The 27,932-nt window shown below is 55.6% G+C and overlaps 2 protein-coding genes across 3 annotated transcripts in view; one reads left to right on the top strand and one right to left on the bottom strand.

Moving 5' to 3' along the window:
* On the top strand, nucleotides 1–6,733 carry LOC128935150 (D-threo-3-hydroxyaspartate dehydratase-like). The gene is made up of 8 exons (XM_054273188.1): nucleotides 1–33; nucleotides 1,069–1,218; nucleotides 3,095–3,375; nucleotides 4,653–4,839; nucleotides 5,948–6,069; nucleotides 6,141–6,330; nucleotides 6,402–6,507; nucleotides 6,583–6,733. The coding sequence occupies exons 1-8, from the start codon at nucleotides 14–16 to the stop codon at nucleotides 6,670–6,672; spliced, it is 1,146 nt and encodes a 381-aa protein (XP_054129163.1). The 5' UTR covers nucleotides 1–13; the 3' UTR covers nucleotides 6,673–6,733.
* Nucleotides 6,734–12,937: 6,204 nt separating this feature from the next.
* The window catches only part of SETD2 (SET domain containing 2, histone lysine methyltransferase), a 55,461-nt gene continuing 40,466 nt past the window's right edge, over nucleotides 12,938–27,932 (bottom strand). For both annotated transcript variants that reach the window (XM_054273149.1, XM_054273150.1), the window contains exons 15-21: nucleotides 25,393–26,095; nucleotides 23,413–23,547; nucleotides 23,164–23,303; nucleotides 21,730–21,841; nucleotides 15,863–15,943; nucleotides 15,322–15,423; nucleotides 12,938–13,118 (exon numbers count right to left, since the gene is read on the bottom strand). In XM_054273149.1, coding sequence (XP_054129124.1) covers nucleotides 12,957–13,118; nucleotides 15,322–15,423; nucleotides 15,863–15,943; nucleotides 21,730–21,841; nucleotides 23,164–23,303; nucleotides 23,413–23,547; nucleotides 25,393–26,095 — 1,435 coding nt within the window. In that variant the 3' untranslated portion in view covers nucleotides 12,938–12,956. The remainder of the gene's footprint in view (nucleotides 13,119–15,321; nucleotides 15,424–15,862; nucleotides 15,944–21,729; nucleotides 21,842–23,163; nucleotides 23,304–23,412; nucleotides 23,548–25,392; nucleotides 26,096–27,932) is intronic.

Below are 27,932 nucleotides of genomic sequence, written 5' to 3'. Positions count from 1 at the left end.
GCGGGACGGAGCCATGGACGGACACACGGACAGGTGGGCAGGGCCCGGCCGGGAGGGGACACACGCGGGGGGCAGGTGACACCGCGGTGGAGGGGACACTCTGCTGGAGGGTGTTCCCGTCCCGATGGAGGTGGGACTGGTGTCCCCGATCCCCGATTTTGGCTCCATCCCGGGTGACCCAGCTCCGGGCATCCTGTCCCAAGGAGCGCCCCCAAAGTGTCCCTTTTCCCGGGTGTCTCAGTCCCAAGTGTCCCTCTGCCCTGTGTCCCCATCCCAGGCCACCCATTCCCAGATGTCCCAGTCCCAGGTGTCCCAATCCCAACTTTCCCATTCCCAGGTGTCCCAGTCCCAGGTGTCCCAGTCCAAAGTGTCCCTTTTCCTGGGTGTCTCAGCCCCAGGTGTCCCTCTGCCCCGTGTCCCCATTCCAGACCACCCAGTCCCAGGTGTCCCAGTCCCATATTTCCCAATCCCAGCTTTCCCAGTCCCATATTTTCCATTCCCAGGTGTCCCAGTCCCATATTTCCCCATCCCAGCTTTCCCAGTCCCATATATCCCAATCCCAGGTGTCCCAGTCCCACAATTCCCAGTCCCAAGTGTCCCAGTCCCCGGTGTCCCTCCCTGTTCCATAGATCCCAGTCCCAGGTATCCCTGCTTCCAGTATCTCTCTCCAAGGTGACCCGGGTGTCCTCGTCCCAGGTGTCCCAGGTGTCCCAGGTGTCCCAGGTGTCCCAGGTGTTCCCACTGCTCCATTTCCCACTCTCCCAAGCCCCAGTCCCAGCATCCACCTGACTCCAGGAAACCCCTGGACTGTGCCCAAGGTGGAAGGGACACCCTGGAGCTGCTCCAGCACCATCCCCACCCAAAATCCCTGCAGGGCCACATCCCTGGGGGATCCCAGTGCCCCCACCTGGGGACAGGGACCCCCAGCACCCTCCCCTGGGGATGCAGGGTGGTGTAAAGCAGGTGTAAGGTGGGCACAGGGGTTTCTCAGGGTGCGGGGTGGGTTCAGGTTGGAATGGGGGTCCACAGCAGGTCCTCCCGCCCCTCCCCACATCCCCACATTCCCAGCTCGTGGCTGGGAGCCCCCCTGGAGCAGTTGCCCACCCCGGCGCTGACCCTGGACCTGGCCACGCTGCGCGGGAACGCCGAGAGGATGCGGGAGCGCTGCCGGGCGCTGGGGCTGCGCCTGCGGCCGCACGTCAAAACACACAAAACCCTGTGAGTGACACCCAGAGCCCCCCACAACACTCTGTGCCACCCCAGAGCCCCCCAACACCCTGTGAGTGCCACCCCAGAGCCCCAAAACCCTGTGAGTGCCACCCCAGAGCCCCCCAACACCCTGTGAGTGCCACCCCAGAGCCCCCCAACACCCTGAGAGTGACACCCCAGAGCCCCAAAACCCTGTGAGTGCCACCCCAGAGCCCCAAAACCCTGTGAGTGCCACTCCGGAGCCCCCCAGGGTCTCCCCTGAATCCCTCCCATCCCTCTGGGTCCCCTCAGTACCCCTCCGCCTTCACAGTTTTCCCCCCAGCATCTCCCCACCCTCCCCATCATCCCAGTATCTCCCACTGTCCCCATCACCATCCCATCCCAGTATCCCCCAGTTTGTCCAGCATCCTCCCAGCATCCGTCCCAGTGTCTCCCCATCTTCCCCTCAGGACACCCCACCTTCCCACCCAGCACCTCCCAGTCATGCCCCAGTTTTCCTCAGCATTCCCCAGCTTCACCCCCAGCCTCTCCCCAGCATCCTCCCCGCTTTCCCCCACAGAATCCTTCCAGCATTTTTCCAGAATCCCTCCAGCATTCCCCAAATCCCCCCTCAGCATTCCTCAACATCCCCCTCCCCAGTATCTTCCATTATTCCTACAGACCCCTCCCAGTGTCCCCCTTAGCACCCCTCAGCTTCCCTCAGGCACCTCCCCAGAATCCCCCCCTGCACCCCGTCCTCAGCCCCACCTTCCCCCGGTATTTCCCCATCCTCCCTCCCAGTATCCCCCCACCATCCTCCCAGTATCCCCCATCCTCTTCCTTGCACCCAGCTTCTCCCCCAGCATCCCTCCAGCATTTTCCCAGTATCCCTCCAGGAGCCTCCTCATCCTCCCTCTCATCATCCCCATCCTCCCAGTATCCCCCCACCCTTCCTCCCAATGTCCCCTCATCCTGTCTCCCAGTATCCCCCCCTCCTCACCCCCAGTGTCTCACTATCCTCCCTCCCAGTATCCCATCCTCACTCCCAATATCCCCCCATCCCCCATCCCCATTCCCAGTATCCCCCCCATCCTAATTCCCAGTATCTCACTATTCTCATTCCCAGTATCCCCCCATCCCCACTCCCAGTATCCCCTCATTCCCCCACCCAGTATCCCCCATCCTCACTCCCAATATCCCCCCATCCTCACTCCCACTATCCCCCCATCCTCCCAGTATCCCCTCACCCTAACTCCCAGTATGTGACTATCTTCACTCCCAGTATCCTCCCATCCTCCCTCCCAGTATCTCGCTATCCTCCCTCCCAATATCACCCCATCTTCACTCCCAGTATCCCCTCATCCTCCCAGTATCCCCTCACCCTAACTCCCAGTACCTCACTATCCTCACTCCCAGTATCCCCCATCCTCCCAGTATCCCCTCACCCTAACTCCCAGTACCTCACTATCCTCACTCCCAGTATCCCCCATCCTCATTCCCAGTATCTCCTCATGCCCCCTCCCAGTATCCTCTTATCCATTCCCAGTATCCCCCCATCTTCACTCCCAGTGTCCACCATCCTCATTCCCAGTATCCATCCTCCCTCCCAGTATCCCCTTAACCTCCCTCCCAGTATCCCCTCATCCTCCCAGCATCCCCCCATGCTCACTCCCAGTATCCCCCAACTTCACTCCCAGTATCCCCCATCGTCATCCCCAGCATTTCCCCATCCTCCCTCCCACTATCCCCCCATCCTCCCTCCCAGCATCCCCTCATCTTCACTCCCAGTATCCCCCCATCCACACTCCCAGTATCCCCCAAATCTCCCTTATCACCCAACATCCCCCCAGCACCCCCTGCCATTTCCTCCTCCTCCTCCTCCTCCTCCTCACTCCCTGCTTGGCAGGGAGGGCGCGGAGCTGGCGACGGGCGGCTCTCGCCGTGGCATCGTGGTGTCCACGCTGGCCGAGGCGCGTTTCTTCGCGGCCGGGGGCTTCGATGACATCCTGTACGCGTTCCCGGTGCCGCGCTGGCGCCTGGCCGAGTGCTCGGCGCTGGCCCAGCGCCTGCAGCAGTTCCAGGTGCTCCTGGACAGCCCCCAGGGCCTGGAGATGCTGCTGCAGAACCCCCTGCCCGGCGGGAAGCGCTGGCTGGTCTGGCTCAAGCTGGACTGCGGCAATGCCCGGGGTAGGTGAGCCCCAAATCCCATCCGGGGTGCAGGGAGGGGACATCGTGTGCTGGCCCCTGGGGTGGGGTGCTCTGAGCGCCCCCAGATCCGGCATCTCAGCCAGGATGGGGCGTTGAAGCCCCCTAAAAGTCATTGATCAAGGGTGTTCCTTGGGGGAGGATGTCCTGTGTCACTCCAAGCCATGATGGAGCATCTAAACCCGCCAAAAATCATTATTTAAGGGCGTTCTATAGGGAGGGATCTTCATGTCCTTCCAAGCCCCCAAATCCTCCATCCCAACCATGATGGAGAATCTCAGCCCCCCCAAAATCCTTATTTAAGGGTGCTCCATAGGGAGGGATCCCCATGTCCCTCCAAGCCCCCCAAATCCTCCATCCCAACCACAATGGAGCATCTAAACCCCCTGAAAATCATTATTTAAGGGTGTTCCATGGGAAGGAATCTCCATGTCCCTCCAAGCCCCCAGATCCTCCCTCAAAACCATGATGAAACATCTCAGCCTCCCCAAAATTGCTATTTAAGGGTGTTCCATAGGAAGGGATCCCCATGTCCCTACAAACCTGCAGATCCTCCATCAAAACCATGATGGAGCATCTAAACCCTCCCAAAATCGTTATTTAAGGATGTTCCATGAGAAGGAATCCCCATGTTCCTCCAAGCCCCCAGATCCTCCATCAAAACCTCTAAAGGCCTCCAAAATTGTTATTTGAGGATGTTCCATGGGAAGGAATCTTCATGTCCTTCCAAACCCCCCAAATCCTCCTTCCCAACCACGATGGTGCATCTCAGCCTCCCCAAAATCCTTATTTAAGGGTGCTCCACAGGGAGGGGTCCCCATGTCCTTCCAAACCCCCAAATTCTCCATCCCAGCCCCAATGGAGCATCTAACCCCCCCCAAAATCCTTACTTAAGGATGTCCATGGGAAGGAATCGTCATGTCCCTCAAAGCCCCCAAAATCCTCCATCCCAAACACAATAGAACATCCAACCCTCCCCTCCAAAATCATTATCTAAGGGTGTTCCATAGTGAGGGATCCCCATGTCCCTCCAAGTCCCCAGATCCTCCATCCCAACCACGACGGAGCATCTCAGCCCTCCAAAGTCATTTTTCCCAGCCACGCCTGGAAAATGCAGCAGAAACGGCCTCAAAGCCCCACCAAGGCTCTTTCAGACCCCATTCCCACATTCCCACTGCCGGGACGCTCCATGGGGGCGATGTCCCTGTGTCCCCTCACCCATGTCCCCAACCCCCCTGTCGCACCGTGTCCCCTCCCAGCCGGGATCCGCCCCACGGATCCCGAGGCGCTGTCGCTGGCCCGGGCCATCGCCCAGGGCTCCCCGGAGCTGGTGACACTCGTGGGGGTCTACGCGCACTGCGGGAACACCTACGGCTGTCGCGACATCGCGGCCATCCAGGCCATCGCCAGGGACACCACGGCCGCCGTGCTGGAATTCGTCACCGCGTGAGTGGCCGGGACGAGCGGGGATTTGGGCATTTGGGCATTTGGGCATTTGGGGATTTGGGGACAGGAAGGGTCAAGGCGGCCGCTGTCCCCTTGCCAAGGCGCGGCTGTCGGCTGTAAATGCCGATCGCCCCCATAAAGGGGCCCTCAAAGCCCGCCCGGGGGGCACCGGGGGGTGGTGGCGGCGCCGCTGCCCTTTGATGTGGCTGTGACCTGGGGCATTGTCCCCTCCCTCCCGCCTGCCGCCCTTTCATCCCGGCGGGGGCCGCATCCTGCGGGAACTGCGGCCGGATGGGCCCTGCTGGGAAAAGGGGGAGGAACCTCCACCCCCGCCACGCCGGGGACAGCGATGTGCCCACCTGGGGACGCGTCCCGGGGGCCACCGGCCCGGGGTGGCACCTGGTGGTGGCGGGGAAAGCCCGGATCCCACCCCCTCCCCAAAATCTGGGCACATCTGGAGCTGGTTCCAACACATCTGGGGGTCCAGAAATATCTGGGAGGGGTCCCAGGCACCACTGGGGGTGTCCTGGCACATCTGGGGGGCACTTCTGGCACATCTGGGAACGGCCTGGCACAGCTGAGGGGGTCCCAGGCACATCTGGGGGCTCCCAGAACCACCTGGAGGGGATCCCAGGCACATCTGGGGGCTCCCAGAACCACCTGGAGGGGTCTCCAGCACATCTGGGGTTCTCAGACACATCTGTGAGAACTTTAAAACATCTGGGGGGTTGTCCAGCTCATACGGGTGGATCTCTGGCACATCTGGGCATGGCTGGGCACATCTGGAGGGTGCTCTGCCACATCTGGGGGGATCTGGAGGGACGCCCACCAGCCCTGAGTCTTTGAGAGGGCTCTCGGGCACATCTGGCTGGCACCTGGGCACATCTGGATGTGTCCTGGTCGCATCTTGAGTTCTTCCTGGCACGCTGGGGGGAGGCTCTGCCACATCTGGATGGCTCCCTTGAGTGTTTGGGGCACCCAGAGGTGCAGGACCCACCTCTGCTTCTATTCCCTGTGGTGCCTGGGGGGGACAGACCCACCTCTGGTGACCCGGGGGTGACATCCCGCACCCCGATCACCCAGAGGGTGCCCCCCGCGTGTCCCCCAGGCTGCGGCAGGCGGGGATCCCGTGTCCCCAGGCCACCATCGGCTCCACCCCGTCCTGCAGCCACCCGGTGCCGGAGATGTCGCAGCTCACCGAGGTGCACCCGGGCAATTACCTCTTCTATGGTGAGCAGGGGGGACCGGGAGGGACCCCCGCGGGTGGGACACGGCCGGGCTGAGCCCGTGTCCCCCCGCAGACCTGCAGCAGACGCAGCTGGGCTCGTGCCGGCCCGAGGAGGTGGCGATCCGTGTGCTCAGCAGGGTCACCGGGCACTACCGGCACCGCGGGCAGCTGCTGCTGGACTGCGGCTGGGCCGCCCTGAGCCTGCACGGCCGCGAGCAGGGCCCCGCGGGCTGCGCGGCCATCGAGGGCCACCCCCAGCTCAGGTGACACCCGCGGGGAGCGGGGGGACAGCGGGGCCGGGGGGGACACCCGTGACAGCCTCGCGTCCCCGCAGGCTGGTGGGGCTGACCCAGGAGCACGGGCTGGTGGAGGCCGCGGATGGGCGGCTGGATTTCGAGCGATTCCCGCTGGGGAGCACCTTGGCGCTCATCCCGTTCCACGTGAGTGTCACTCCCGCGTGTCCCCTCTGTGCCAGCGCCGCGTCACATCACAGCTCGGCGTCCCCTCTGTCGCAGGCCTGTGCCACGGCCGCCATGCACCCCGTGTACTTCGTGCACGCTGCCGGCAAGGTGGTGCAGCTCTGGCGCCCCGTGCGCGGCTGGTGAGAGGAGAGAGAGGAGATGGCGGGGGGATGCACCAGCACCCAGACCCTGCACCCACCCTGGACCGAGGCTGTGCACCCACAGAGAGACCCTGCACCCGCTCCGAGTCACTCTGTGCGCCACGCTGGGGCAAACAACTCCAACAGGGTCCTGCACCCACATGGGGTGCTGCACCCAGTCCTACATCCTGTACCCACTCCTACACCCTGCACCCATTCCCACCCTGCACCTTATCCCAGACCCTGCACCCACTCCCACGCTGCACCCATTCCCATACACTGCACCTAATCCCACACCCTGCACCCATTCCCACCGTACTACCATTTCTACCCTACACCCATTCCCACAGCCTGCACCCACTCCCTCTGCACCCATTCCCACTCTGCACCCATTCCCACACCCTGCACCCATTCCCACACTCTGCACCCATTCCCACCCTGCACCCACTCCACGTTCCTCCACCCACTCCAGGATGCTGCACCCACACCGGGGCTCAATAAATCAGCTTCTCCCGCTTCCAGGCGCTTATTCCCGCGGGGAAGAGCCGTGGGGAGGTGGCGGGAGGAGTGGGTGGCGCCGTCCCTCCGGTGCCGTCCATCCCAGTTCGGACCGGTCCGGTCCAAGTTGGATCCGTCCCGATGGGCGGGACTCGAACCCGGGATCCCCGGAGCTGCGAGGGGCGGGGCTCCACGCCTGGCCACGCCCCTCAAGCGACGAACGGCCAATGGGAGCGCGCCCCGCCCGGCCCTGCCCGGGGGAGCCACGCCCAGCCCGGCCCGGCCCAGGCGCGACGGGGCGGCCGAGAGGAGCCGAGCGGGGCCGAACGGAGCCGAACCGGGAGCGAAGGGAACCGAACCGAGCCCGAACGGGGCCGAGCCGGAACCCAGCGGGGCCGAACGGAGCCGAACCGGGACCGAACGGGGCTGAGCCGGGACTCAGCGGAGCTGAACGGAGCCGAACCGGGACCCAGCGGAGCCGAACGGGACCGAACGAGACAGAAGAGGGACGGAGCGGGGCCGAAGCGAGGCCGAGCGGTGCCGGACGGGGCCGAAGCGGTTCGGAGCAGTTCGGCCCCGGTTCGGGCCGGCCCGGAGCGGGTCCCGGGCCGGTGCCCGCGATGCGGCCGCTCCCGGTGCCGCTGCTGCTGCTGCTGCTGAGCCCGGTGCGGGCGGGGAACGGGACCGGGATGGGAGCGGGATGGGACGGGCCGGGTCTCCCGCTGCCCCGGGGCGCTCCGGGTCACTTCGCTCCCTGGCTTTTGTTGAAGTTTTTTGGGGTTGGTTCGGTTAAATTTGGGTCATTTCGGTTCAGTTCCTTTTCTTTCATTTTATCCCATTTTGCTCCTTTTTTTCCTTTATTTTCTTTTATTTTCCTGTTTAGCTTTCTTTTTATTTTCCTTTTTATAATTTTATTTTTATCATACTTTTTCATTTTTTCTTTAATTTTTTTTAAATTTTCCTCTTTTATTTCATTCTCTTGTTTTGAATCTCATTTTGTTTTCCTCTTTTATTTTTTATTTTCCTTTTTAATTTTCCCTGGTTTGATTCATCTTATCCTATTTTCCTTTCCTTATTTTCTTACTTTATTATTTTACTTTACTTATCCTATTTTCCTTTATTTTCCTTTACTTTCCTGTATTTTCCTTTCCTTTCCTTTCCTTTCCTTTCCTTTCCTTTCCTTTCCTTTACTTTACTTTCCTTTACTTATTTTCTTATATTTTCCTTTGTTTTCCTTTATTTTCCTTTATTTTTCTTTTTTTCTTTACTTTTCCTTTATTTTCCTTCATTTCACGTTCTTTTCCTTCCTTCCTTCCACTTTAATTTAGTTCAGCTTTCCCCTTCCTTTCTCCTCCTTTTATTTCGCTGATTTCCCTTCATTCCTTTCCATTCCAATGCCTTTTATCTCACTTTTATTTACTATTTATTTCCTTTTTTACTCTTCCCGTTTGATTCCCCGCTTTTATTCCTCTCCCTTCCTCATTATTTATTTTTGCTGCTCTCAATCCCCCCCTCCAAACCCTTTTCCCATGGCTGGGGGGGTCCCAATGGGAGTCGGACTGAGGGGAAACTGAGGCAGGACCGCTGTGCCCGCAGGTGCCGGGGGGGGCCGGGGGGTGTCCCCCGTGTCCCCGCGGTGTCCCCGAGCCCTGCGACAGCCGCTGCCCACCCTGCGCCCGCAGTGAGTACCCCAAAACCACCCCGAACCCACAAAAACCCCCAAAAAAAGACCCCAAAAACCCCAAAATGCTCCAACCCCGCAGCGCGGAGCCCCGCGGAGGAGGAGCCGGAGGAGCCCTGCCCGCCCTGCAGCCGTGAGTGGCACCGGGACCGGGGGGCACCGGGAGGGCTGGCCAGGGTCCCCCTGTGTGCCTCAGTTTCCCTTGTGTGCCTCAGTTTCCCCATGTTGTTCCCTAATTTCCCCTTTTGTGCCTCAGTTTCCCCACATTTCTCCCTAATTTTCCCTTTTGTGCCTCAGCTTCCCCATGTTGCTCCCTCATTTCACCTTTTCCTGCCTCAGTTTCCCTTTTTGTGCCTCAGTTTCCCATTTGCGCCTCAGTTTCACCTTTTTTGTGCCTCAGTTTCCCCTTTGTGCCTCAATTTCCCCTTGTTGCTCTTCATTTTCCCCTTTTCGTGTCTCAGTTTCCCCTTTGTGCCTTAGTTTCCCCATGTTACTCGCTATTTCCCCTTCTGTGCCTCAGTTTCCCCTTGTGGCTCTTCAATTTCCCCTTTTTGTGCTTCAGTTTCCCTATGTTGCTCGCTAATTTCACCATTTCGTACATCAGTTTCCCTTTCATGCCTCAGTTTCCCCATGTTGCTTGCTAGTTTCCCCTTTTTGTGCCTCAGTTTCCCCATGTTGCTCACTAATTTCTCTTTTTGTGCCTCGATTTCCCCTTGTGGTTCCTCAATTTCCCCTTTTCGTGCCTCAGTTTCCCCTTGTGGTTCCTTCATTTCCCCATGTCCTACTTTAGTTTCCTCATTTTGTGCCTCAGTTTCCCTTTTTTTACCTCATTCCCTTTTTCTGCCTCAGTTTCCCCCATTTTACCTCATTCCCTTGTGCCTCAGTTTCCCCTTTTGTTCCTCATTTCCCCTTTTTGTGCTCAGTTTCCCCCATTTTATCCCGTTCCTTCTTTTGTGCCTCAGTATCCCCTTTTGTCCCTCATGTCCCTTTTTGTGCCTCAGTTTCCCTTTTTCACCTCATCCCTTTTTTGTGCCTCAGTTTCTCCTTTCCCCCTTCACTGTGCCTCAGTTGCCCCCTCATCCCCCCTCACTGTGCCTCAGTTTCCCATTTTCCCTCATTCCCCCTCACCGTGCCTCAGTTTCCCCCTCACTCCCCCTCACCGTGCCTCAGTTTCCCTTTTTTCCCCCTCACCGTGCCCCAGTTGTCTCCATACCCGCTCTCTCCTCGCTCGCCTCCCCCACCCCTCTCCAGGGGAAACTGAGGCAGGGCCGCCATGTCCTCACTCCCTTCCCACAGACGAGGCCACGGCGCCGCTCGCTGAGGGGACCCCCCCGGTGCCGGGGACCCCCCGAGTGACGCCGCCGGTGTCGGGGGCCCCTCCCGAGCCCCCCGGGGACATCATCCCGCTGTACTGCGCCCTCCTGGCCGGCCTCGTCGTGGGGCTCGTGGCCTACGTGGCATTCAAGTGGTGAGTGAGGGGTGCCGAGGGGCCTGGGGGGTTTGGGGGCCCCCGGTGAGCCCCGGTGTCCCCCGCTGTCCCCGCAGCTGGGACACGTGCAGGAAGAAGCGGCAGCTGGACAAGGCGCGGGACGCGGGGGACGCGGCGGTGGCGGCGGACGCGGAGAAGCTGCGGGGGGACAGCGGAGCCTGCCCGGAGAGCGCCGGCCTGGAGCCGCCTCAGCCCCGTGAGCGCCCCGGGCCCGCGGGTGTGGGGGGACACCCAGATCTGGGGGGATTTGGGGGAGATCCGAGGGTGTGGGGACGCCCAGATCTGGGGGGTTGTGGGGACATCCAGGCCTGAGGGATTGAGGGGACACCCGCAGGTTTGGGGACACCCAGATCTAAGGGGGTATGGGGACACCCAGGCCTGAGGGAATCTGGGGATACCCAGCCCTGAAGGTGTTTGGGGGCACATCCGAGGGTGTGGGGACACTCAGCCCTGGGAGGGATTGGGGGGGACACCCGGCCCTGGGGGCATTTAGGGACACCCAGCCCCAGGGGGGTTTGGGGACATTTGCGGGTTTGGGGACACCTAGATCTGGGGGTTGTGTTCAGGAGGGACCCGCGGGCTTGGGGACGCCCAGCCCTATGGAAGGTGAGGGTTTGGGGAGACACAGAACCCTGGGGAGGGTCAGGCTTTGGGGGCACCTGAGAATTTTGGGGTGGATGGGATGGGATCACCGAGCACCTGGATGAGGTCGGGGAGCCCCTAAATGGGATTGGGGAGCACCTGGAAGGGGTCGGGGAGCGCGGGGTGGGGCTGGGGAGCATCCAAAGGGGTCGGGAAGCCCTTAAATGGGATTAGGGAGCATTTGGATAGGTCGGGGGTCCCCCTCACTTCCCAAGGCGGGTCGGGAGCCGCCCCCGCCCGTCGGTCCGTCTGTCCCGGGGTGATTCCGGGGCGCTGACCCCGTCCCTGCCCGCAGCGCCCCCCGAGGGTCCCTCCCCGCTCCCGGGGTCCCCGCGGCGCCGGGAGGAGCCGGGAGAGCTGGAGCGGCTGCTGGAGCTGGGAGCGCCCGGCAGCGACCGGCGCGGCCCCGGCCCCGCGGGGACACCGGGGGACATCACCTCCGCCGTGTGACACCGGGGGACACCGGGGGACATCCCCTCCGCCGTGTGACACCCGCCCTTGCGGAGACACCGGCTGCTCCCGGCGGTGCTCCCGCTTCCCGATGGATTCCTGGGGAATTTTTTTACGTGGGTTTTGTACTTTTGTAGGGATTCTGGTGGGTGGGATGGGGACTTTCGGTGGCTGGTGCCTGGGTGGGGGCATTAAACGTGTCACTGGGTGCCACCAGGGTTTGTGTCCTCAGGTGTCTGTGTGTCCGTGCATGTTCCAGGGATGTGTCCTGAGTGTCACAAGGTGCCTGCTTGTCCCCAGGTGTCCATGTGTCCCTGGGATGTGTCCCTTCAGGTGTTGAAGCATTCCCAGGTGTCCCTTCAGGTGTCCGTTTATCCCCAGAATGTGTCACTTTGGGTATCCCCAGTGTCCATGGGATGTGTCCCTTCAGGTGTCTGTTTGTCCCTGGAATGTGTCCCCTGGGGTCTCCCAAGTGTCCCCAGCTGTCCATGAGTCCCCTCGGGTGTTCGTGTGTCCCTAGGATGTACCCCAAGTGTCCCCAGGTGTCCCCTATGTCCCCAGGGCCATGTCCCAAGGATGGGACCCCTCAGGTGTCCGTGTGTCCTTGGGCACCCACGTGTGTCACCAAGACGTGTCCCAGGGTGTCCGTGTGTCCCACACCCATCCAGACCAGCCCGAGGAGGAGGAGGGGACACCCCAAACACCCCAAGGCAGGTGGCACTGGGGACAGAAAAAGCCACTTCTAACCCCAAAATGCTCCCAGGTCACCCCAAACTTCCCTTCCCAGGGGGTCCAGATTCCCGGGAATGCTGAGGGTGACAGGAGGTCCCCAAGGGAGAGGGGACATCCCAAGCCAGGTCCCCCTTGTGGCCCTGCCCAGCGTCGATTTTGGGGTTTGTTTTTTTGGTGCTTTTGTTTTTGTTTTTGTTTTTTTTTTCTTTTGATTTTTTATTTTTTTCTCTTTTTTTGCCCTTTTTTTTTTTACATAAAAAGTTCCGTAAAAATTGGATAAAGTAAAATGCTCGAAGCAGTAAAATCAATCTTATCAACATGGCCAGAAATCCGCAGTATTTACAGGGAAATGGAGGAAACCTCGCAGAACCAAAAGGAAAAACCAAGGAAACAACAAAAAAAAAAAAAAAAAAAATTAAAAATCTGGGAATAACCCCCCAAAGTCTCCTGCCAAACATTCCCGTGGGATTGGGATGTTTGGGGCTGAAAGCAACGGGGAAAAAAGCAAATTATTATCAATATATTCACATATACGTTAAAATATAATACAGAGCTTGGGAGCAGCGCCGCCAGAGCCGGGCTTGGCAAAGCCTGCATCAGCAAAAGCAGGCTTGGGAAAGCCCAGCTCGTCCTCAGCGACGGGAACCAAGTTTGTTTTCCTTAAAAAACCAAAAATCCGTCGTCATAATAATAATAATAATAATATTATAATAATAATAAATTCACAGGTTGGTGGCTCGGGAGGGCGAAGCCCAGCGGGATCGGGGCCCCCGAGGGCCGGGGGTTATTCCAGGGGCTATTCCAGCTCCGTGTCCTCTTTGGGCTTGTAGAGGATCCCGAATTTCTGCATGTACTTCTTGATGTACTCCTTGGTTTTGTGTTTGACGTTCTCGTTGCACTCCAGGTCCTCGGGGTTCTTGCAGTACTTGAGCTCCTTGTTCATCACCCCGTGGGTCAGCTGGGGGAATGCTGGAGTCAGCCTGGAACTCCCACCCAGCCCAGGCCTGGCCACTCCCCAGGGCACTTCCAAATACTCCCTCTTATTCCCAAATATTCCCTGAGCCACTGTCATACTATTCCCCAAATATTCCCTGAGACACTGTCATACTATTCCCCAAATATTCCCTGAATATTTGGAACTGTTCCCTCAATATCTGCTGTTAAGCATTTCCAAGCTATTTTCCTATTATTCCACAAATATTCCCCCTCTTATTTCCAGATGCTGCCCAAGCTATTGCTATATTGTTCCCCAAATGTTCCCCAATATTCCCTAATACTCCCCAAATATCTCCCAAATATTTTCCAAATATTCCCCAAATATTCTGCAAATATTTGGGATTGTTCCCTCAATATCTGCTGTTATTTTCCAAACATTCCCAAGCTATTTCCTATCATTCCCCAAATATTCCCTGTTATTTCCAGATATTGCCCAAGCCATTGTTATATTATTCCCCAAATATTCCTCAAATATTCCCTAAATATTCCTGAAATATCTGGTAGTGTTCCCCAAATATCTGCTTTATTTCCCAAACATTCCCCAAGCTATTTTCCTATTATTCCTCAAATATTCCGTTACTTCCAGATATTGCCCAAGCCATTGTTATAATATTCCCCAAATATTCCCAAAATATTCCCAAAATATTCCCAAAATATTATTGCCCAAATCTTTCTCTTATTCCCCAAATATTCCTCAAATATTCCTGAAATATTCCCCAAATATTCCCTAAATATTTATTATTGTTCTCCCAATATCTGCTGTTCTTTCCAAGCTATTTTCCTATTACTCTCCAAATATTTCCTGTTCTTCCCCAAATACTTCCTATTACTCCGTAAATTATTTTTATATTACTTCCCAAATATTCCCCAAATAATTCCTAACATTCAATTTGCTATTATTCCCCAAATATTCCCTAAATATTTCCTATTATTCCTCCATATTATTTATCCAGTATTCCTCAATTATTCCCTATTATTCCCCAATTATTCCCTGTTATACACCAAATATTCCCTCAGCTGCTGTCATGTTATTTCCCAAACCTCTCCTGTTATTCCCCAAATATTCCCTAAATATTTCCTACTGTTCTCCCAATATCCCCCACCCCATTTCTCCTTCCCTTCCCTCATCCTCCAAGGAGCTGGAGGCAGTTGGAATGACACAATCCCATTTCCTGGGGCCATCCCCTGGTCCCCATGTCCCCATACCCCATTGTCCCTGTACTCCCATGTCCTCATGTCCCATATCCCTGTGTCCCTGTAGCCACCATATCCCTGTGTCCCCAAATCCCTGTGTCCTGTACTTCCCATGTTCCTGCACAGTGTTCCCACATCCCTGTGTCCCAGTGTCCCCATGTTCCTTTATCCCTGTGTCCCCATGTTCCTGTACCCTCCATGTTCCCATGTCCCACATCCTCCTTGTCCCTATATTCCCAAGTTCCCATATCCCTCATGTTCCCAACTCTTTAAACCCCATGTCCCTGTGTCCCCATATCCCTCTATCCTCCACGTCCCCATGGACCCACATCTTCGTGTCCCTGTCCTCCATGTCCCTGTGTCTTCATGTTTCAGCATCCCTATGCTCCCATGTCCCACATTCCTCCCATGTCCCCATACCCACTGTCCCTATGTCCCCACATTCCTGTGTCTCTGTGTCCTCATGTTCCTGTATCCATGTTCCCATGTCCCAGATCCCTATGTCCCTGTACCCACTGTCCCTATGTCCCCACATTCCTGTGTCCATATTCCCAAGTCCCCCATCCCCATGTCCCTGTACCCATTGTTCCTCTGTCTCCACATTCCTGTCCCCACATTCCTGTGTCCATGTTCCCAAGTCCCCCATCCCCATGTTCCCTGTACCCATTGTCCCTTTGTCTCCACATTCCTGTCCCCATGTTCCTGTGTCCATGTTCCCAAGTCCCCCATCCCCATGTTCCCTGTACCCATTGTCCCTTTGTCTCCACATTCCTGTCCCCATGTTCCTGTGTCCACGCTCCCATGTCCCACATCCCAGTATCTCCACATCCTTTGTCCCCGTGCTCTGTGTGTGACCAGCTCCCTGTGTCTCCGTATCCATGTCCCCATGTTCCCGTACTCCTCGTGTTCCCAAGTCCTTGTGTCCCATGTCCCTGTACCCTCCATGTCCCCCCACATTCCCACATTCCCACCTTGCGTGCCAGGTGTTTGAAGTCCTCAGTGGTGGTGATCCGGCCCACCTTGCAGTCGGGTTTTCTGTAGGGATTCAGGCACTGCACGATGAACTGGGACATCTGTGGGACACACACAGAGCGCTGGATCCACTCCCTGCTGCCACCACCCCATCCCATCCCATCCCATCCCATCCCATTATCCCATCCCATTATCCCATCCCATCCCATCCCACCCCATCCCATCCCATCCCATCCCACCCCATCCCATCCCATCCCATTATCCCATCCCATCCCATCCCATCCCATTATCCCATCCCATCCCATCCCACCCCATCCCATCCCATCCCATCCCACCCCATCCCATTATCCCATCCCATCCCATCCCATTATCCCATCCCATCCCATCCCATCCCATCCCATCCCATTATCCCATCCCATCCCATCCCACCCCATCCCATCCCATTATCCCATCCCACCCCATCCCATCCCATCCCATCCCATCCCATCCCATTATCCCATCCCATTATCCCATCCCATCCCATCCCATCCCATCCCTCACCTCTTTCCTGAACACCTCCTTGCTCTTCTTGGCCAGCTCGCTGGACGTGTCGGCCTCGGCCGTCTTGGGCTTCTTGGAAGACTGGAGAGGAACACAGGGATGGAAATGATTGCCTGGTCCTGCCTTGGGGACAGCGCTCCTGTCCCACAGCCGGGTGGGCAGGACAATTTCCTGCCCATTCCCAGGGACATTCCCAGGGATATTTCTGGCCCATTCCCAGGGACATTCCCAGCCCATTCCCATCCCACTCCCAGGGACATTCCCAGCCCAATGCCAGCACTCTCCCCAGTCCAATCCAGATCTTCCCAGCCTGATCCCAACGAGCTGCTCAGCCCAGTTCTGAGGAGCTTCCAGGCCCATTCCAGTGCTCTCCTCAGCCCATTCCCAACATCCTTCCCAGCACGTTTCCCAGGCTGATCCAGGTACAATTCCCAGAAAAATGCCAGCACGCTCCCACCCCAAACCAGGGATTTCCCTGCCCTCTCCTGGTGCTCTTCCCAGCCTTATCCCAGCAAACTTCCCCACTCAGCCCTGGTGCATTCCCCACTTTAATCTTGGTGAACTTTCAGGTGACTTTCCCAGTTCATCCCAGCGAACTTCCCAGCCCAATCCCAGTCTGATCCAGGCACACTTCCCAGCTGATTCCTGGTGAGTTTCCCAGCCCAGTCCCAGCACGTTCCACACCCCAAGGCAGGCATTCCCAGCCCAATCCCAGTGAGCTCCCCATCCCAATGCCAGCAGGCTCCTCGCCCCAGTCCAGGCACAATTCCCAGTCTGATCCCAGCACAGTTCCCAGCCCCGTCCCAGCATTTCCCAGCCCAGCTCCTGCCACTCCCCAGCTCGGTCCCAACACATTTCCCAGCCCAATCCTGGCACAATTCCCAGCACACTCCTGGGCTGGGAGGCACGGGGACCACTCCTTGTTCTTGTTTTCTTTGGGAAAAAAGCTGGAAAAAGAGCAGGAGTGGGTCCTGGGGAAATCAGGCTGGTCTATACTGGGAGTAAATTCTGTGGTGGTGGATTTTCCCTCAGGAATTCCCTGGGAGGGCTGGGGCCCCCCACAAGCATTCACACAGATTATCTTTAGCTACAGTCAAGATAAAGGGAATTTTCTAGGAATTTCTGGCTGCTTCCCTGAGTACTGATCCCTGATTTACTAATGGAGTAGAATCCACTCCAGCTGCATCCCAGAGCCCATCCCTTCACTCTGGATCCACACCCACCTCCCACACGCTCCCATCCCAAACTCTGCCATCTCCCTGGAGCCTGAGGAGGGAAAAGCAGCATCCCTGCACCAGCAGCATTTTCTGGGAGAGGTCTGGGATCCAGCTCATCCCAACTTGGATTGTAAGGACAGGGAGAACAAAAGGATTTGTTAAAGGTTTGGAAAGCTAGGGGAGGTTTCCCTTCTCCTTCTGCTCTTTGATGATGTCCCAGTATTTTTTTAAATTTAAAAAATCCCACTTTTTAAAAGTATTTGACACTGAAAAAAAGCAGGAAAAAATCCCTTTCAATCCCTAAAAAAGTGCCTGGCTGTGGGGCAGAGCTGCAAAACCCCGGGAGCACAGGGACAGGGTGTAAATCAGCCGTGCCAGGGAGGTTTTATGGCCGGGGCTTGGCCGGAGCAGGGACATCAAAGCTCCTGCTCCAGCCCCAGGCTCGGCTGCCACTTCAAAAGGCCGGGAATGGGGAGCAGATGGCCGGAATGGCTCCGGCACCGAGCCCTGCAGAGCTCCATCGGCAAAGCCACTCCCAAAGCCCTCCTCATTCCCAAACCTCTCCTAATTCACAAACCCCTCATTCCCAAAGCCCTCCTCATTCCCAAACCCCTCCTCATTCCCAAAGCCCTCCTCATTCCCAAACCCCTCCTCATTCCCAAACCCTCCTCATTCCCAAACCTCTCCTAATTCCCAAACCCTCCTCATTCCCAAACCCTCCTCATTCCCAAACCCCTCCTCATTCCCAAAGCCCTCCTCATTCCCAAACCTCTCCTAATTCACAAACCCCTCCTCATTCCCAAACCCTCCTCATTCCCAAACCTCTCCTAATTCCCAAACCCCTCCTCATTCCCAAACCTCTCCTAATTCACAAACCCCTCCTCATTCCCAAACCCCTCCTCATTCCCAAACCCTCCTCATTCCCAAACCCCTCCTCATTCCCAAACCCTCCTCATTCCCAAACCCCTCCTCATTCCCAAACCCTCCTCATTCCCAAACCCTCCTCATTCCCAAACCTCTCCTAATTCACAAACCCCTCCTCATTCCCAAACCCCTCCTCATTCCCAAACCCTCCTCATTCCCAAACCCCTCCTCATTCCCAAACCCTCCTCATTCCCAAACCCTCCTCATTCCCAAACCCCTCCTCATTCCCAAACCCTCCTCATTCCCAAACCCTCCTCATTCCCCACTCCCAAGCCCCTCCTCATTCCCAAACCCTGATCATTCCCAAAGCCCTCCTCATTCCCAAACCCCTCCTCATTCCCAAACCTCTCCTAATTCACAAACCCCTCCTCATTCCCAAACCCTCCTCATTCCCAAACCCTCCTCATTCCCAAACCTCTCCTAATTCACAAACCCCTCCTCATTCCCAAACCCTGATCACTCCCAAACCCCTCCTCATTCCCAAACCCTCCTCATTCCCAAACCCTCCTCATTCCCAAACCCCTCCTCATTCCCAAATCCTCCTCACTCCCAAACCCCTCCTCACTCCCAAACCCCTCCTCATTCCCAAACCGTCCTAATTCCCAAACCTTTCCTGAACTCCTCCTCATTCCCAAACCCTCCTCATTCCCAAACCCCTCCTCATTCCCAAACCCCTCCTCATTCCCGAGCCCTGCCATTCCCAAACCCTTTGTCATTCCCAAACCCCTGGTCATTTCCAAACCCTTTTCAAACTCTTCATCATTCCCAAACCCTTCCCAAATACCTCATTATTCCCAAACCCTTCCCAAACTCCTTGTCATTCCTAAACTCTTTCTCATTCCCAAACCCCTCCTCATTCCCGAGCCCCATCATTCCCAAACCCTTCCTGAACTCCTTGTGGCTCCCAAACCCTTCTGAAACCCTTCCCCATTCCCAAACCCCTCCTCATTCCCAAACCCTTCCCCATTCCTGAACCCCTCGTGATTTCCAAACCCTTCCCAAACCCCTCATGATTGCCAAACCCTTCTCAAACTCCTCGTCATTCTCAAACCCCTCCTGAACTCCTTGTCATTCCCAAACCCTTCCCAAACCCCTCGTCATTCTCAAACCCTTCCCAATTCCCAAACCCTTCATCATTCCCAAACCCCTTGTCATTCCTAAATCCTTTTTCATTCCCAGACTTTGTCATCCCCAAACCAAACTGCCCCAAATCCTTCTCCACTCCCAGATCCTTCTCTATCCCCAAACCTTTCCCCACCAAATCCTTCTCCATCCCCAAATTCCCTCTCCATTACCAATCCCTTTTCTATCATTAAATTCCTCTCAATCACTAAATTCTTCTCCATAACCAATCCCTTCTTCACCCCAAAATCCTTCTCCATCACCAAACCTTCTTCTACTCCAAATCCTTCTCCAGTCCCAGATCCTTCTACATGATGAATCCCTTCTCCATCAGCAATCCCTTCTTCATCCCCAAATCCTTCTCCACCAAATCCTTCTCCTCCACCCAAACCCTTCTCCGCCAATCCCTTCTGCACCCCAAAATCTTTCTCTTCCACCCAAAACTTCTCCACCAATCCCTTCTCCATCTCCAAACCCTTCTCTGCCCCCAAACCCTTCCCCATCCAACCCCTCTCCACGTGGGATGAGGGCAAAAATTGGTGTCAAAGTTGGCAGGGAAGAATGAGGAGGAGAAATGAAAACTCCGTTTCCAACCTCCTCCTTGTGCCAAGGTGCCAATTCCTCCTTGGGGAATTCTTCCTAATTTTAGGCTAAAACTCCATTTTAAATTTATTTTAATATCAAAACCTCCGTATCAAGGCCTTCCTCCCTCATCCCTCCAAAGTGAAATCCCATAACCCAAAGGCTGCCAGGAAAAATAACACAGGAAAATCCCCAGAATGGTGCTGTCCCTGTTTTCCAGCCTCTGGGGGAGATGGGAATGGAGAGGCCACAAAGATGGGGGAAAACCAGCCTGGGATGGGAGCAAGAAGCCAAACACTTGGGAAAACCTGGGATTCTCTTTTCCAGCAGCTGGGATCTGCTCCACTGACACCAACCTTCCCATGGGGACAGACAAACTCATCCCAAATCCAAACTTTTTCCATCTAAAAGGATGCAAAACCTTCAGCATCCAGCCTGGTGTCCCTGCCTGGCTTCCTGCAGGGCCACTCCCTCAGGAAAGCCATTTTCCAAGGGGAAACCAGGATTTCAAGTGTGCTTTGAAGGGAACAGTGATCCTGGCTCCTCACTCCTCTTGTGCCTTTCCATCAAAATCCTCCCCCACAGCCCAGGAACACCGGGAATAGCAGCAGCAGCTGTCAGACACGGTGCCAGTGGGCTTAATCCCTCCTGGGTGGGTTTAATCCATCTGGGAAAGGTGTGGGGTGGGGAGGAGGGTAAAAAATCCAAGGAATGTGGCTGTAATTTCAGGGTGGAAGCGTTGGAGGCAGGAGCCGCGACCATGGGGGTTCAGTGCCAGGAAAAACCCGACCTTCCGGCCACCCTGGCCCAGAATAAAGGAATTAAAGCTCTGGAGCGAGCAGGAACCACCCCAGCCCGAGGTCAGCCAGAGCCATGGCTCATTTAGGAATGAGGGATTCAGGGAAACTCAGGTTTGGAGTAAGCAACAAAACCTGAAGGAGCAGCTGGTCTGTGTCTGGCCTGAGGTGAAGCCCTTGGATGGTCACCTCAGCCCTTGGCTCCTCTTTATCCCAATTTCTGGGATAAAAGCCCACATCTATGGAAGCACCTTCCCCTGCTGCTCCCTCTGCTGTGCAGGCAGCACCGAGACCCTCAGAACTCCATGGGAGAACAACTCCCAAGCTGGAAAGCACCAGCACAGATCGATTTCCCTGCTCAGAAGAGCTCAATGTTCTCCTCAGCACCTCATTCCCACCCCAGGGATGCTCCCAAACACCTCCAAGCTGCTCTCCACCACTGAACTTCAGCTCATCCCTCCACAGGGATGCATTTCCCAGCTATTCCAGGTTCATATCTCCCTATGGAGCCTCCAATTAACATTTTCTTGCTCAATCCCAAAATCCTTTAACAATACTTGCAACCCCAAGATCCCGAAATATCGTGGGATAAATGTGACACTGATACAAGGATAAAAATCCTTGAAAAAGCTTCCCTGGATTCCCTGGAAGCAACAGCCCCTTGGCTGAGCAGGGAGTGCCAGCTCTGAGCTCATTTTCCAATTAACTTTTTTCCAGGGAGATAAATATTTGTAATTTCATCGGAGTGAACTCGCCAGGATTCCTGGCTGGGAATGGGATTAACCCTTGGCATCCTGGCAGCACATGGAGAGGCAACAGCAGCCACGTCCCTGGGGGCTGCAGGATGGACAACACCTCCAGGAAAACCCCGGGAATGTGGGAGCACCAAGCAGGAGAATTGACTCCTCTCTTTCCATGGATTTTCTCCAGCTTTTTAAGGAACCAGAAAGGGGTGGGAAAGGCTCCTGAGCTACACCCTCAGTTTGTCCTTTTTCAGTGTTACTCCCCCTCATTCCCACTTTTCCGGCCAGCTCCACACAGAGGTTGGAATCCAGGGTGGAACTTCAGGGAAGTCCAGTGTCCATTCAACACCAGAACAGCCAACCCTGAGTGTGGCCAACGGAGCCACTCCAAAGGATCGGGGTCACTTCTGTGCCCCTGGCACCTCCCAGCTCCACAGTGACCCTCCATCCCATGGTCCATCCCCAAGATTTGTGCCCCTCACCTTCATGGGGTTCTCGTCGTACGTGGGGGTGCCCAGGTCCATCTCGGCCTCGTGCTCCAGGCTGGCGTCGTCCCCGGGGCTGTCCCACGTTGGGGGATCCCACTGGGTTTGTCTGCAGGCAGGGAAACACACCAGTGTCACCTCCTGAGGGAAACTGGGACCTGCCCATGGATTGTCCCATCAGCTGGGACATCCAGATTCCATCAGAATTCCTGACACCTGGAATTCACGGCCCTGCTCTTGATTTGAAGGTTTCTAGGTTGGAGAAGATCAAAACCAAGCAGGAAGAACAGAAAAAAAGGGAATCTGCACCATTTGCTACCATGGTGACACTGTGGGATGGAGGATGTTCACCACCAGGATGGAATTCCCAGCATGGAAAGGTGGGAACATCCCAGCAGAGAGCCCAGGGAAGGTTCAGCCTCCTTGGGCCTCCTCATCTCATCCCAAACTTCCCAACAACACAATTCACCAATTCCTGCTCCACTGGTTTGAGTTCCAGGTGTTTGAAGGTCTCCTGCTCTGCTGGAGCAGGGAGGAATCCAAGAGGGAGCAGGAAAAGATTTATGGATGCAGGGAAATGTGTGCCAGGAGCAACAACTGACAGCAGGCAATGGATATGGAAGAAAATATTATCCCTTCAGAGGTGGATCCCCATCCACACCTCCCATGGAGTTGTAAATTTTAAAGGAGTTCTTTTTAGAAGCTTAACATTCATTTTAATTTCAGGTAAATTCATAAAGATTGATCAAAAACCTGGTCCTTTCCAAAACTGATGGGAAAGGTGTAGGAAAAACATTGGGAAAATTGTGTTTCTTCCCACGGAGGTGGGAGCTGGGCTCTTCTCCCAAAAAACAACCAACAGGACAAGAGGGAACGGCCTCAAGTTGTGCCAGGGGATGTTCAGGTTGGATATTGGGAAAGCTCCTTCAAGGAAAGGGCTGTCCTGGACAGGGTGCAGGGCCCACCCCAGAGGGACCTCCCAGCCCTGTGGATGTGGCACCTGGGGACAGCGGCCAGCGATGCCCACACCTGTGGCAGACACCTTGTCACTAAAAATCCTTTCTTGGGATTTTTTTCCTTCTGAGAAGCTGAGAGGCCTCAGGAACAAAATGTGAACATTGATTATCTGCTGCTGTGGGATGCACCAGGTGCATCTGTGATTGGCCCATCTTGGATGTTTATAATTAATGGCCAATCAAGGCCGAGCTATCTCGGACAGAGTCTGAGAGAGCTGCCTTTTGTTATCATTCCTTTCCATTCTGTTCTTAGCTAGCTTTCTGAGAGGAAACCTTTCCTTCTATTTAGTTAGTTATAATGTAATATATATATATATATCATAAAATAATAAATCAAGCCTTCTGAACATGGAGTCAACATTCTCGTCTCTTCCCTCACCTGAAGACCCCTGTGACCACTGTCACACACACCCACCTGGTGACCACGTGGTAGTAGTAGATCTTTCCCTCAGGATCCCGGGCTGTTTTCCAGTTGGGAGGGAGGACGATGGTTTTGGGTTTGGGAGGGGAAGGCGGAGGCAGATCCAGGAGGTTGTTGGTGACCACCAGCTCTGGCTGCAGACAGCATGGAAGGGAGGAAGTTAAAGTCGTGAGGGGCCACAAAAGGTGCCCTGGCAGCTCTTTGTCCCACAGGAAAACCCTCCCCATCCCTCTGGATGCTCACCTGCTGGATGGGCTGGGGCTGCCCGGCCGCCACGATGGTGGTGACGGCCGTGGGGGGCTGCACGATGACTCCCTGTGGGTGAGCCGTGTAGATCTGCTGGCCCTGGATGTACTGCAGACCTGGCTGGGCATAGCTCTGGAACAGGGAATCACAATCAGCCGCTGTTCCCAAAAAACCTTCACTGCAGGAGTGCAGCTTCCACCAGGCCAGGTGTCCCTGCCTGGCCTTGGACACCTCCAGGGATCCAGGGGCAGCCACAGCTGCTCTGGGAATTCCATCCCAGCCTCTTCCCACCCTCACAGCCAGGAATTCCTTCCCAATATTATCCTCAGATTTTTGTAATATCATTAATTCTGGTAGCTCCAACTCTGCTTCTAAAAGCCAGTGGAAGCTGAGCTCCCACATCCATGTTTTACTCATGGGCTCAACTTTTATCCACAAATCTTCCCTTCAACAGTCAAAAAACCAAAACACTCCTGCAAGCTGCAAATTCCTGACTGGGCCCAACAACTGTGGAATCATCACCCCTGGATGTGCTCAACATCCCCCATCCCTGGATGTTCTCAGTATTCCCAGTCCCTGGATGTGTTCAATATCCCCCCATCCTGGAATGTTCTCAGCATCTCCATCTCTGGATGTGTTCAATGTGCTCCATCCCTGGATGTTCTCAGCATCTCCCATCCCTTGGCATGTCCAAGGCCAGGCTGGACAGGGCTTGGAGCAATCTGGGATAACAGAAGGTGTCCCTGCCATGGCAGAGGGTGGCACTGGACACCCTTTAAGGTTCCTGCCAACCCTACCTATTCCAGGATTCCATAATTCTCTGATTTATGCCATTTGTAGATGGAGAATACCCTGGAATGTGCTTTCCTCCTACTCCTGGGTAGGAAGCTCCCTGGGAAGAGCTAAGAAGATGCTCCAAGAGAAGCACAGAAGTTACACTGAGTAACTTGCTGGGGAAGATGAAACAGGAAAGCCTTATAAATATGATTGCCTGGCAAAAGATTTTGAGAATATAGAAACTATAAGCGAGACTGAAATGAAAGCAAGGTTTGAGATCCCTCAGTTACTGAACAACTGGAAAACAATGGTGTGGCCAGCTGAAGGTGATCCCCTTTTGATGGAACAACACCCTCTGCTTGCAGACAGCTCCAAGGGGCAGAGCAGACCCTACAGCTTGGCAGAAGGGCCCAAAGAGGAGTTTTTAGGGTTTAAAATGTAACACAGTGTGGTAACGTAGTGATTCTTATAGGCTGTATGGAAATGCTGTAGGATCTGTGTATTGTACTAGATTGGTTAGTGAGAATCAGAATATTCAACACAGAAGAAGATTTATTGCATTGTAACGGGAACCTCGCTCTCTTGCCCTTTTACTCCCTTACTCTCTCACCCTCTCATCCTCTCTCCCCCTCTCTTCTCTCAGGCCTGCTCTGAGCTGTGGCTGCAGCTCCCAGCAGGGCCCTGCACCCAGGCCCTGTGCAATGAACCCCAATCCCAGCAGGGCCCTGCACCCAGGCCCTTTGCAATAAACCCCAAATCCCAGCAGGGCCCTGCACCCAGGCCCTGTGCAATAAACCCCAAATCCCAGCAGGGCCCTGCACCCAGGCCCTGTGCAATAAACCCCAAATGCCAGCAGGGCCCTGCACCCAGGCCCTTTGCAATAAACCCCAAATCCCAGCAGGGCCCTGCACCCAGGCCCTGTGCAATAAACCCCAAATGCCAGCAGGGCCCTGCACCCAGGCCCTTTGCAATAAACCCCAAATCCCAGCAGGGCCCTGCACCCAGGCCCTTTGCAATAAACCCCAAATCCCAGCAGGGCCCTGCACCCAGGTCCTTTGCAATAAACCCAAATCCCAGCCCTGGCTGCAGAGATCTCTTGTCTCCATCCATCCCACCATCCCACCCCCGACACTCCTACAGTAACTCCAGTGCTCCCCAGCTGGCTGCCCTGGTTCCGCGGGTGTTCCCAGCTGGAATTACCTGCACGATGGGCGGGGTGGTCTGCGAGTAGGGCGAGGTCACCCCGTACACGGTCTGGCAGGTCTGGCCCTGGTAGTAGATGGCAGGCTGGGACTGGGCCGGGGAGTAGGGCTGCTGCACGGCCACGGGGGGCTGCTGGCTGGAATCCCACACGGAGCCATAGCTCTGGCTCTGCACCGCCCCGGCCGCGGCCACCGGCAGCACGGCCACGTTGGGCTCCTGGTGCACCACGGCGGCGGCGGCGGCGGCGTCGCCCTGCGCCCCCACGTACTGCGGCGCCGTCACCTCCATGGCGGCGGCCACGTGCTGCACCACGGGCACCGGCTGCGCCGTGCTCAGCGCCGGCTCCACCGCGTGCCCCACCAGAGTCTGGGAGTGCTCGGGGTACCCCGCCGGGGAGCACATGGAGTCCATGCTGGGCGTGGGCAGCAGCACCTTGCCGGCGTTGGGGTTGCTGGGATCCACGTAGGCCTGCATGGGGTACCCCGGCGGGTACCCCATGAAGCTGTGGTGGGGGGTTCCGTAGCCCATGGAGTCGTAGGGAAGAGGAGAGGTCATTCCCAGGTTCTGGAGCTGCTGCTGCTGTTTCTGGGCTTCCCGTTGGGCCACCTCCTGCTCAAAGAGCTTCCGGCGCTCCTCCGTGGACAGCTTGTTGCGGTCCTTGGGCCGGACCTTCTTCTTGGAAGATGCTGGGGTGTCATACCTGGAGAGAGGGAGCAGGGAAAGCACCTGTGAGGCCTCAGGAAGCTGCAGGCCCGGGGCTCCAGCAGCAAAAGGGACAGTGGGAAACCTGGAATGCCCAACAACAGCATGAATTCCTAAAAACATTCCCTTTTTCCAGCTGTTTGACCAGCTCAAGAGGAACACCCGCCGATCCCAGCAGCAGAAGGGACAGTGGAACATGTGGAATGCCCAACAACAGTGTCAACTCCTAAAAACATTCCCTTTTTCCAGCTGTTTGACCAACTCAAGAGGAACACCTGCTCATCCCCAGGGAGCCAGGGCAGAGGATGGGCAATCCCAGTGGATTGGCCAACATCAGCCTGGTGCTGATGGAGATGCAAGGACGCCACAGAAGTTGTCTGGAGGAGCTGCTCTGGGATACCTGGAGAGGAAGGGAACATCTCCAAGAGAAGCCAAGGAAAGGTCACAATCTGTAGGGTATCCCAAGCAGGCCCTGCTGGCAACACTCGGCCAAATTTTCCCCAAGCAGGACAAACAAGGAATTTGGAAGAGGCTCCCAAACAGGAGCAACTCACAAGGCAGCACCTTCCCCCCCAAATTCCAGTGGGGTGGGAATTCCATCCTTCCAGTCCAGAACCCCCACATGGGAGCTGCAGACACGGCCAAGAACAAGGGAATCACAAGCAGCACATTCCTGTTTGGAATTCTGCTCGTTCCCAGACCGCAGCTTCAGCTTCAAAAAATAATGGTGTGGATGGGTTTTTTTAATTCCTTAAGAGTTTTCATCCCAAAACGTGCAGCAGCTGGAGGGATTTTTCCAGGGAATTAAAGGAGGAGGGAAAAAAAAAAAAAAGCCTAAGGACTTTGATCAAAGCCCAACCAAGGAAAATTTCAGATCAAAGGTGGATATTTCCAGACGTTATGAGTGTGGTAAAACAGGGATTACAAGGAAAAATGCTTTGCAGCCTTAATATAATGGATTCTACAAAGCATCCAGGATATTCTCCATATACTCTGTGTTCCTGGGATCCATTTACATATCAAAAGCACATTGCTACCAACAGATCTGCTGGAGCTGTTTCCAGGCATTCCCAGAGGAGCTGCAGGATCCCTTAATGGGAACCTCATTGCCGGGAGGAGTTTGATTTCCCTAATTAAAGTCTTTCCTGGCACTGCCTGGAGAGTCTGGAGGAGAAGCAGCTGCCATGGAGGGAGTGGGAAGAAGGAAACCGAGGGTTTAGCATTCCTTTCTCCATCTATTTGATTATTTTAAATCAAAATACTAAATCCCTTGAATAACAAAGAGGGATGCTCAGAGTGGGGAGAACATTCCCAGAGATGGAATTTGGTCCTTCACCGACACGGACACGGCACAGGGGGAAGAGCCAGAGCAGCAGCTGCTCACCCAAAAAACGCTGGTTCTGTTTAAAACAACCCCAAAAATCCAGGTTTTACTTCCTGGGGATGTTTCCAGTCTCGTTACAGAGGGATAGATTTACATCTGTACTTCTCATCCAGATGTTTCCAACTTTCCCAGCCCAGCTCAGCGCGAGGTTTCCTCGTCTGGCTGACTCGGCACCAATTGTTCCCTAATTATGGAGTGGCTTTGAGAGGGACAACAGAGAAGTGACTTCTCTAAAGGAAATTCCGTGGTATTTCTGCTGCCTTTAACACGATCTCCAGGCTCTCTGAACTGCAGGACATGGAATATTTTCCTTCTCCTCATTAGAATTTGCATGCTCAGCCGTGGCAGTGATGCCACCATTCCCAAGGAAAGGCAGGAGCCCTGGAACAGCCTGCTGGGATCAAACCCCCTGGACTGTTGTCCTTACAGGGATTTTTAGGGAATAACCACT

The sequence above is a fragment of the Melozone crissalis genome, unplaced genomic scaffold, assembly GCF_028551555.1.
Source record: "Melozone crissalis strain CALT ecotype California unplaced genomic scaffold, PUWL_Pcris_2 ptg000016l_1, whole genome shotgun sequence".
NCBI lineage: Eukaryota > Metazoa > Chordata > Aves > Passeriformes > Passerellidae > Melozone > Melozone crissalis.
Note: the sequence above shows the minus strand (reverse complement) of the source record. Positions and strands in the feature narration are given on the sequence as shown.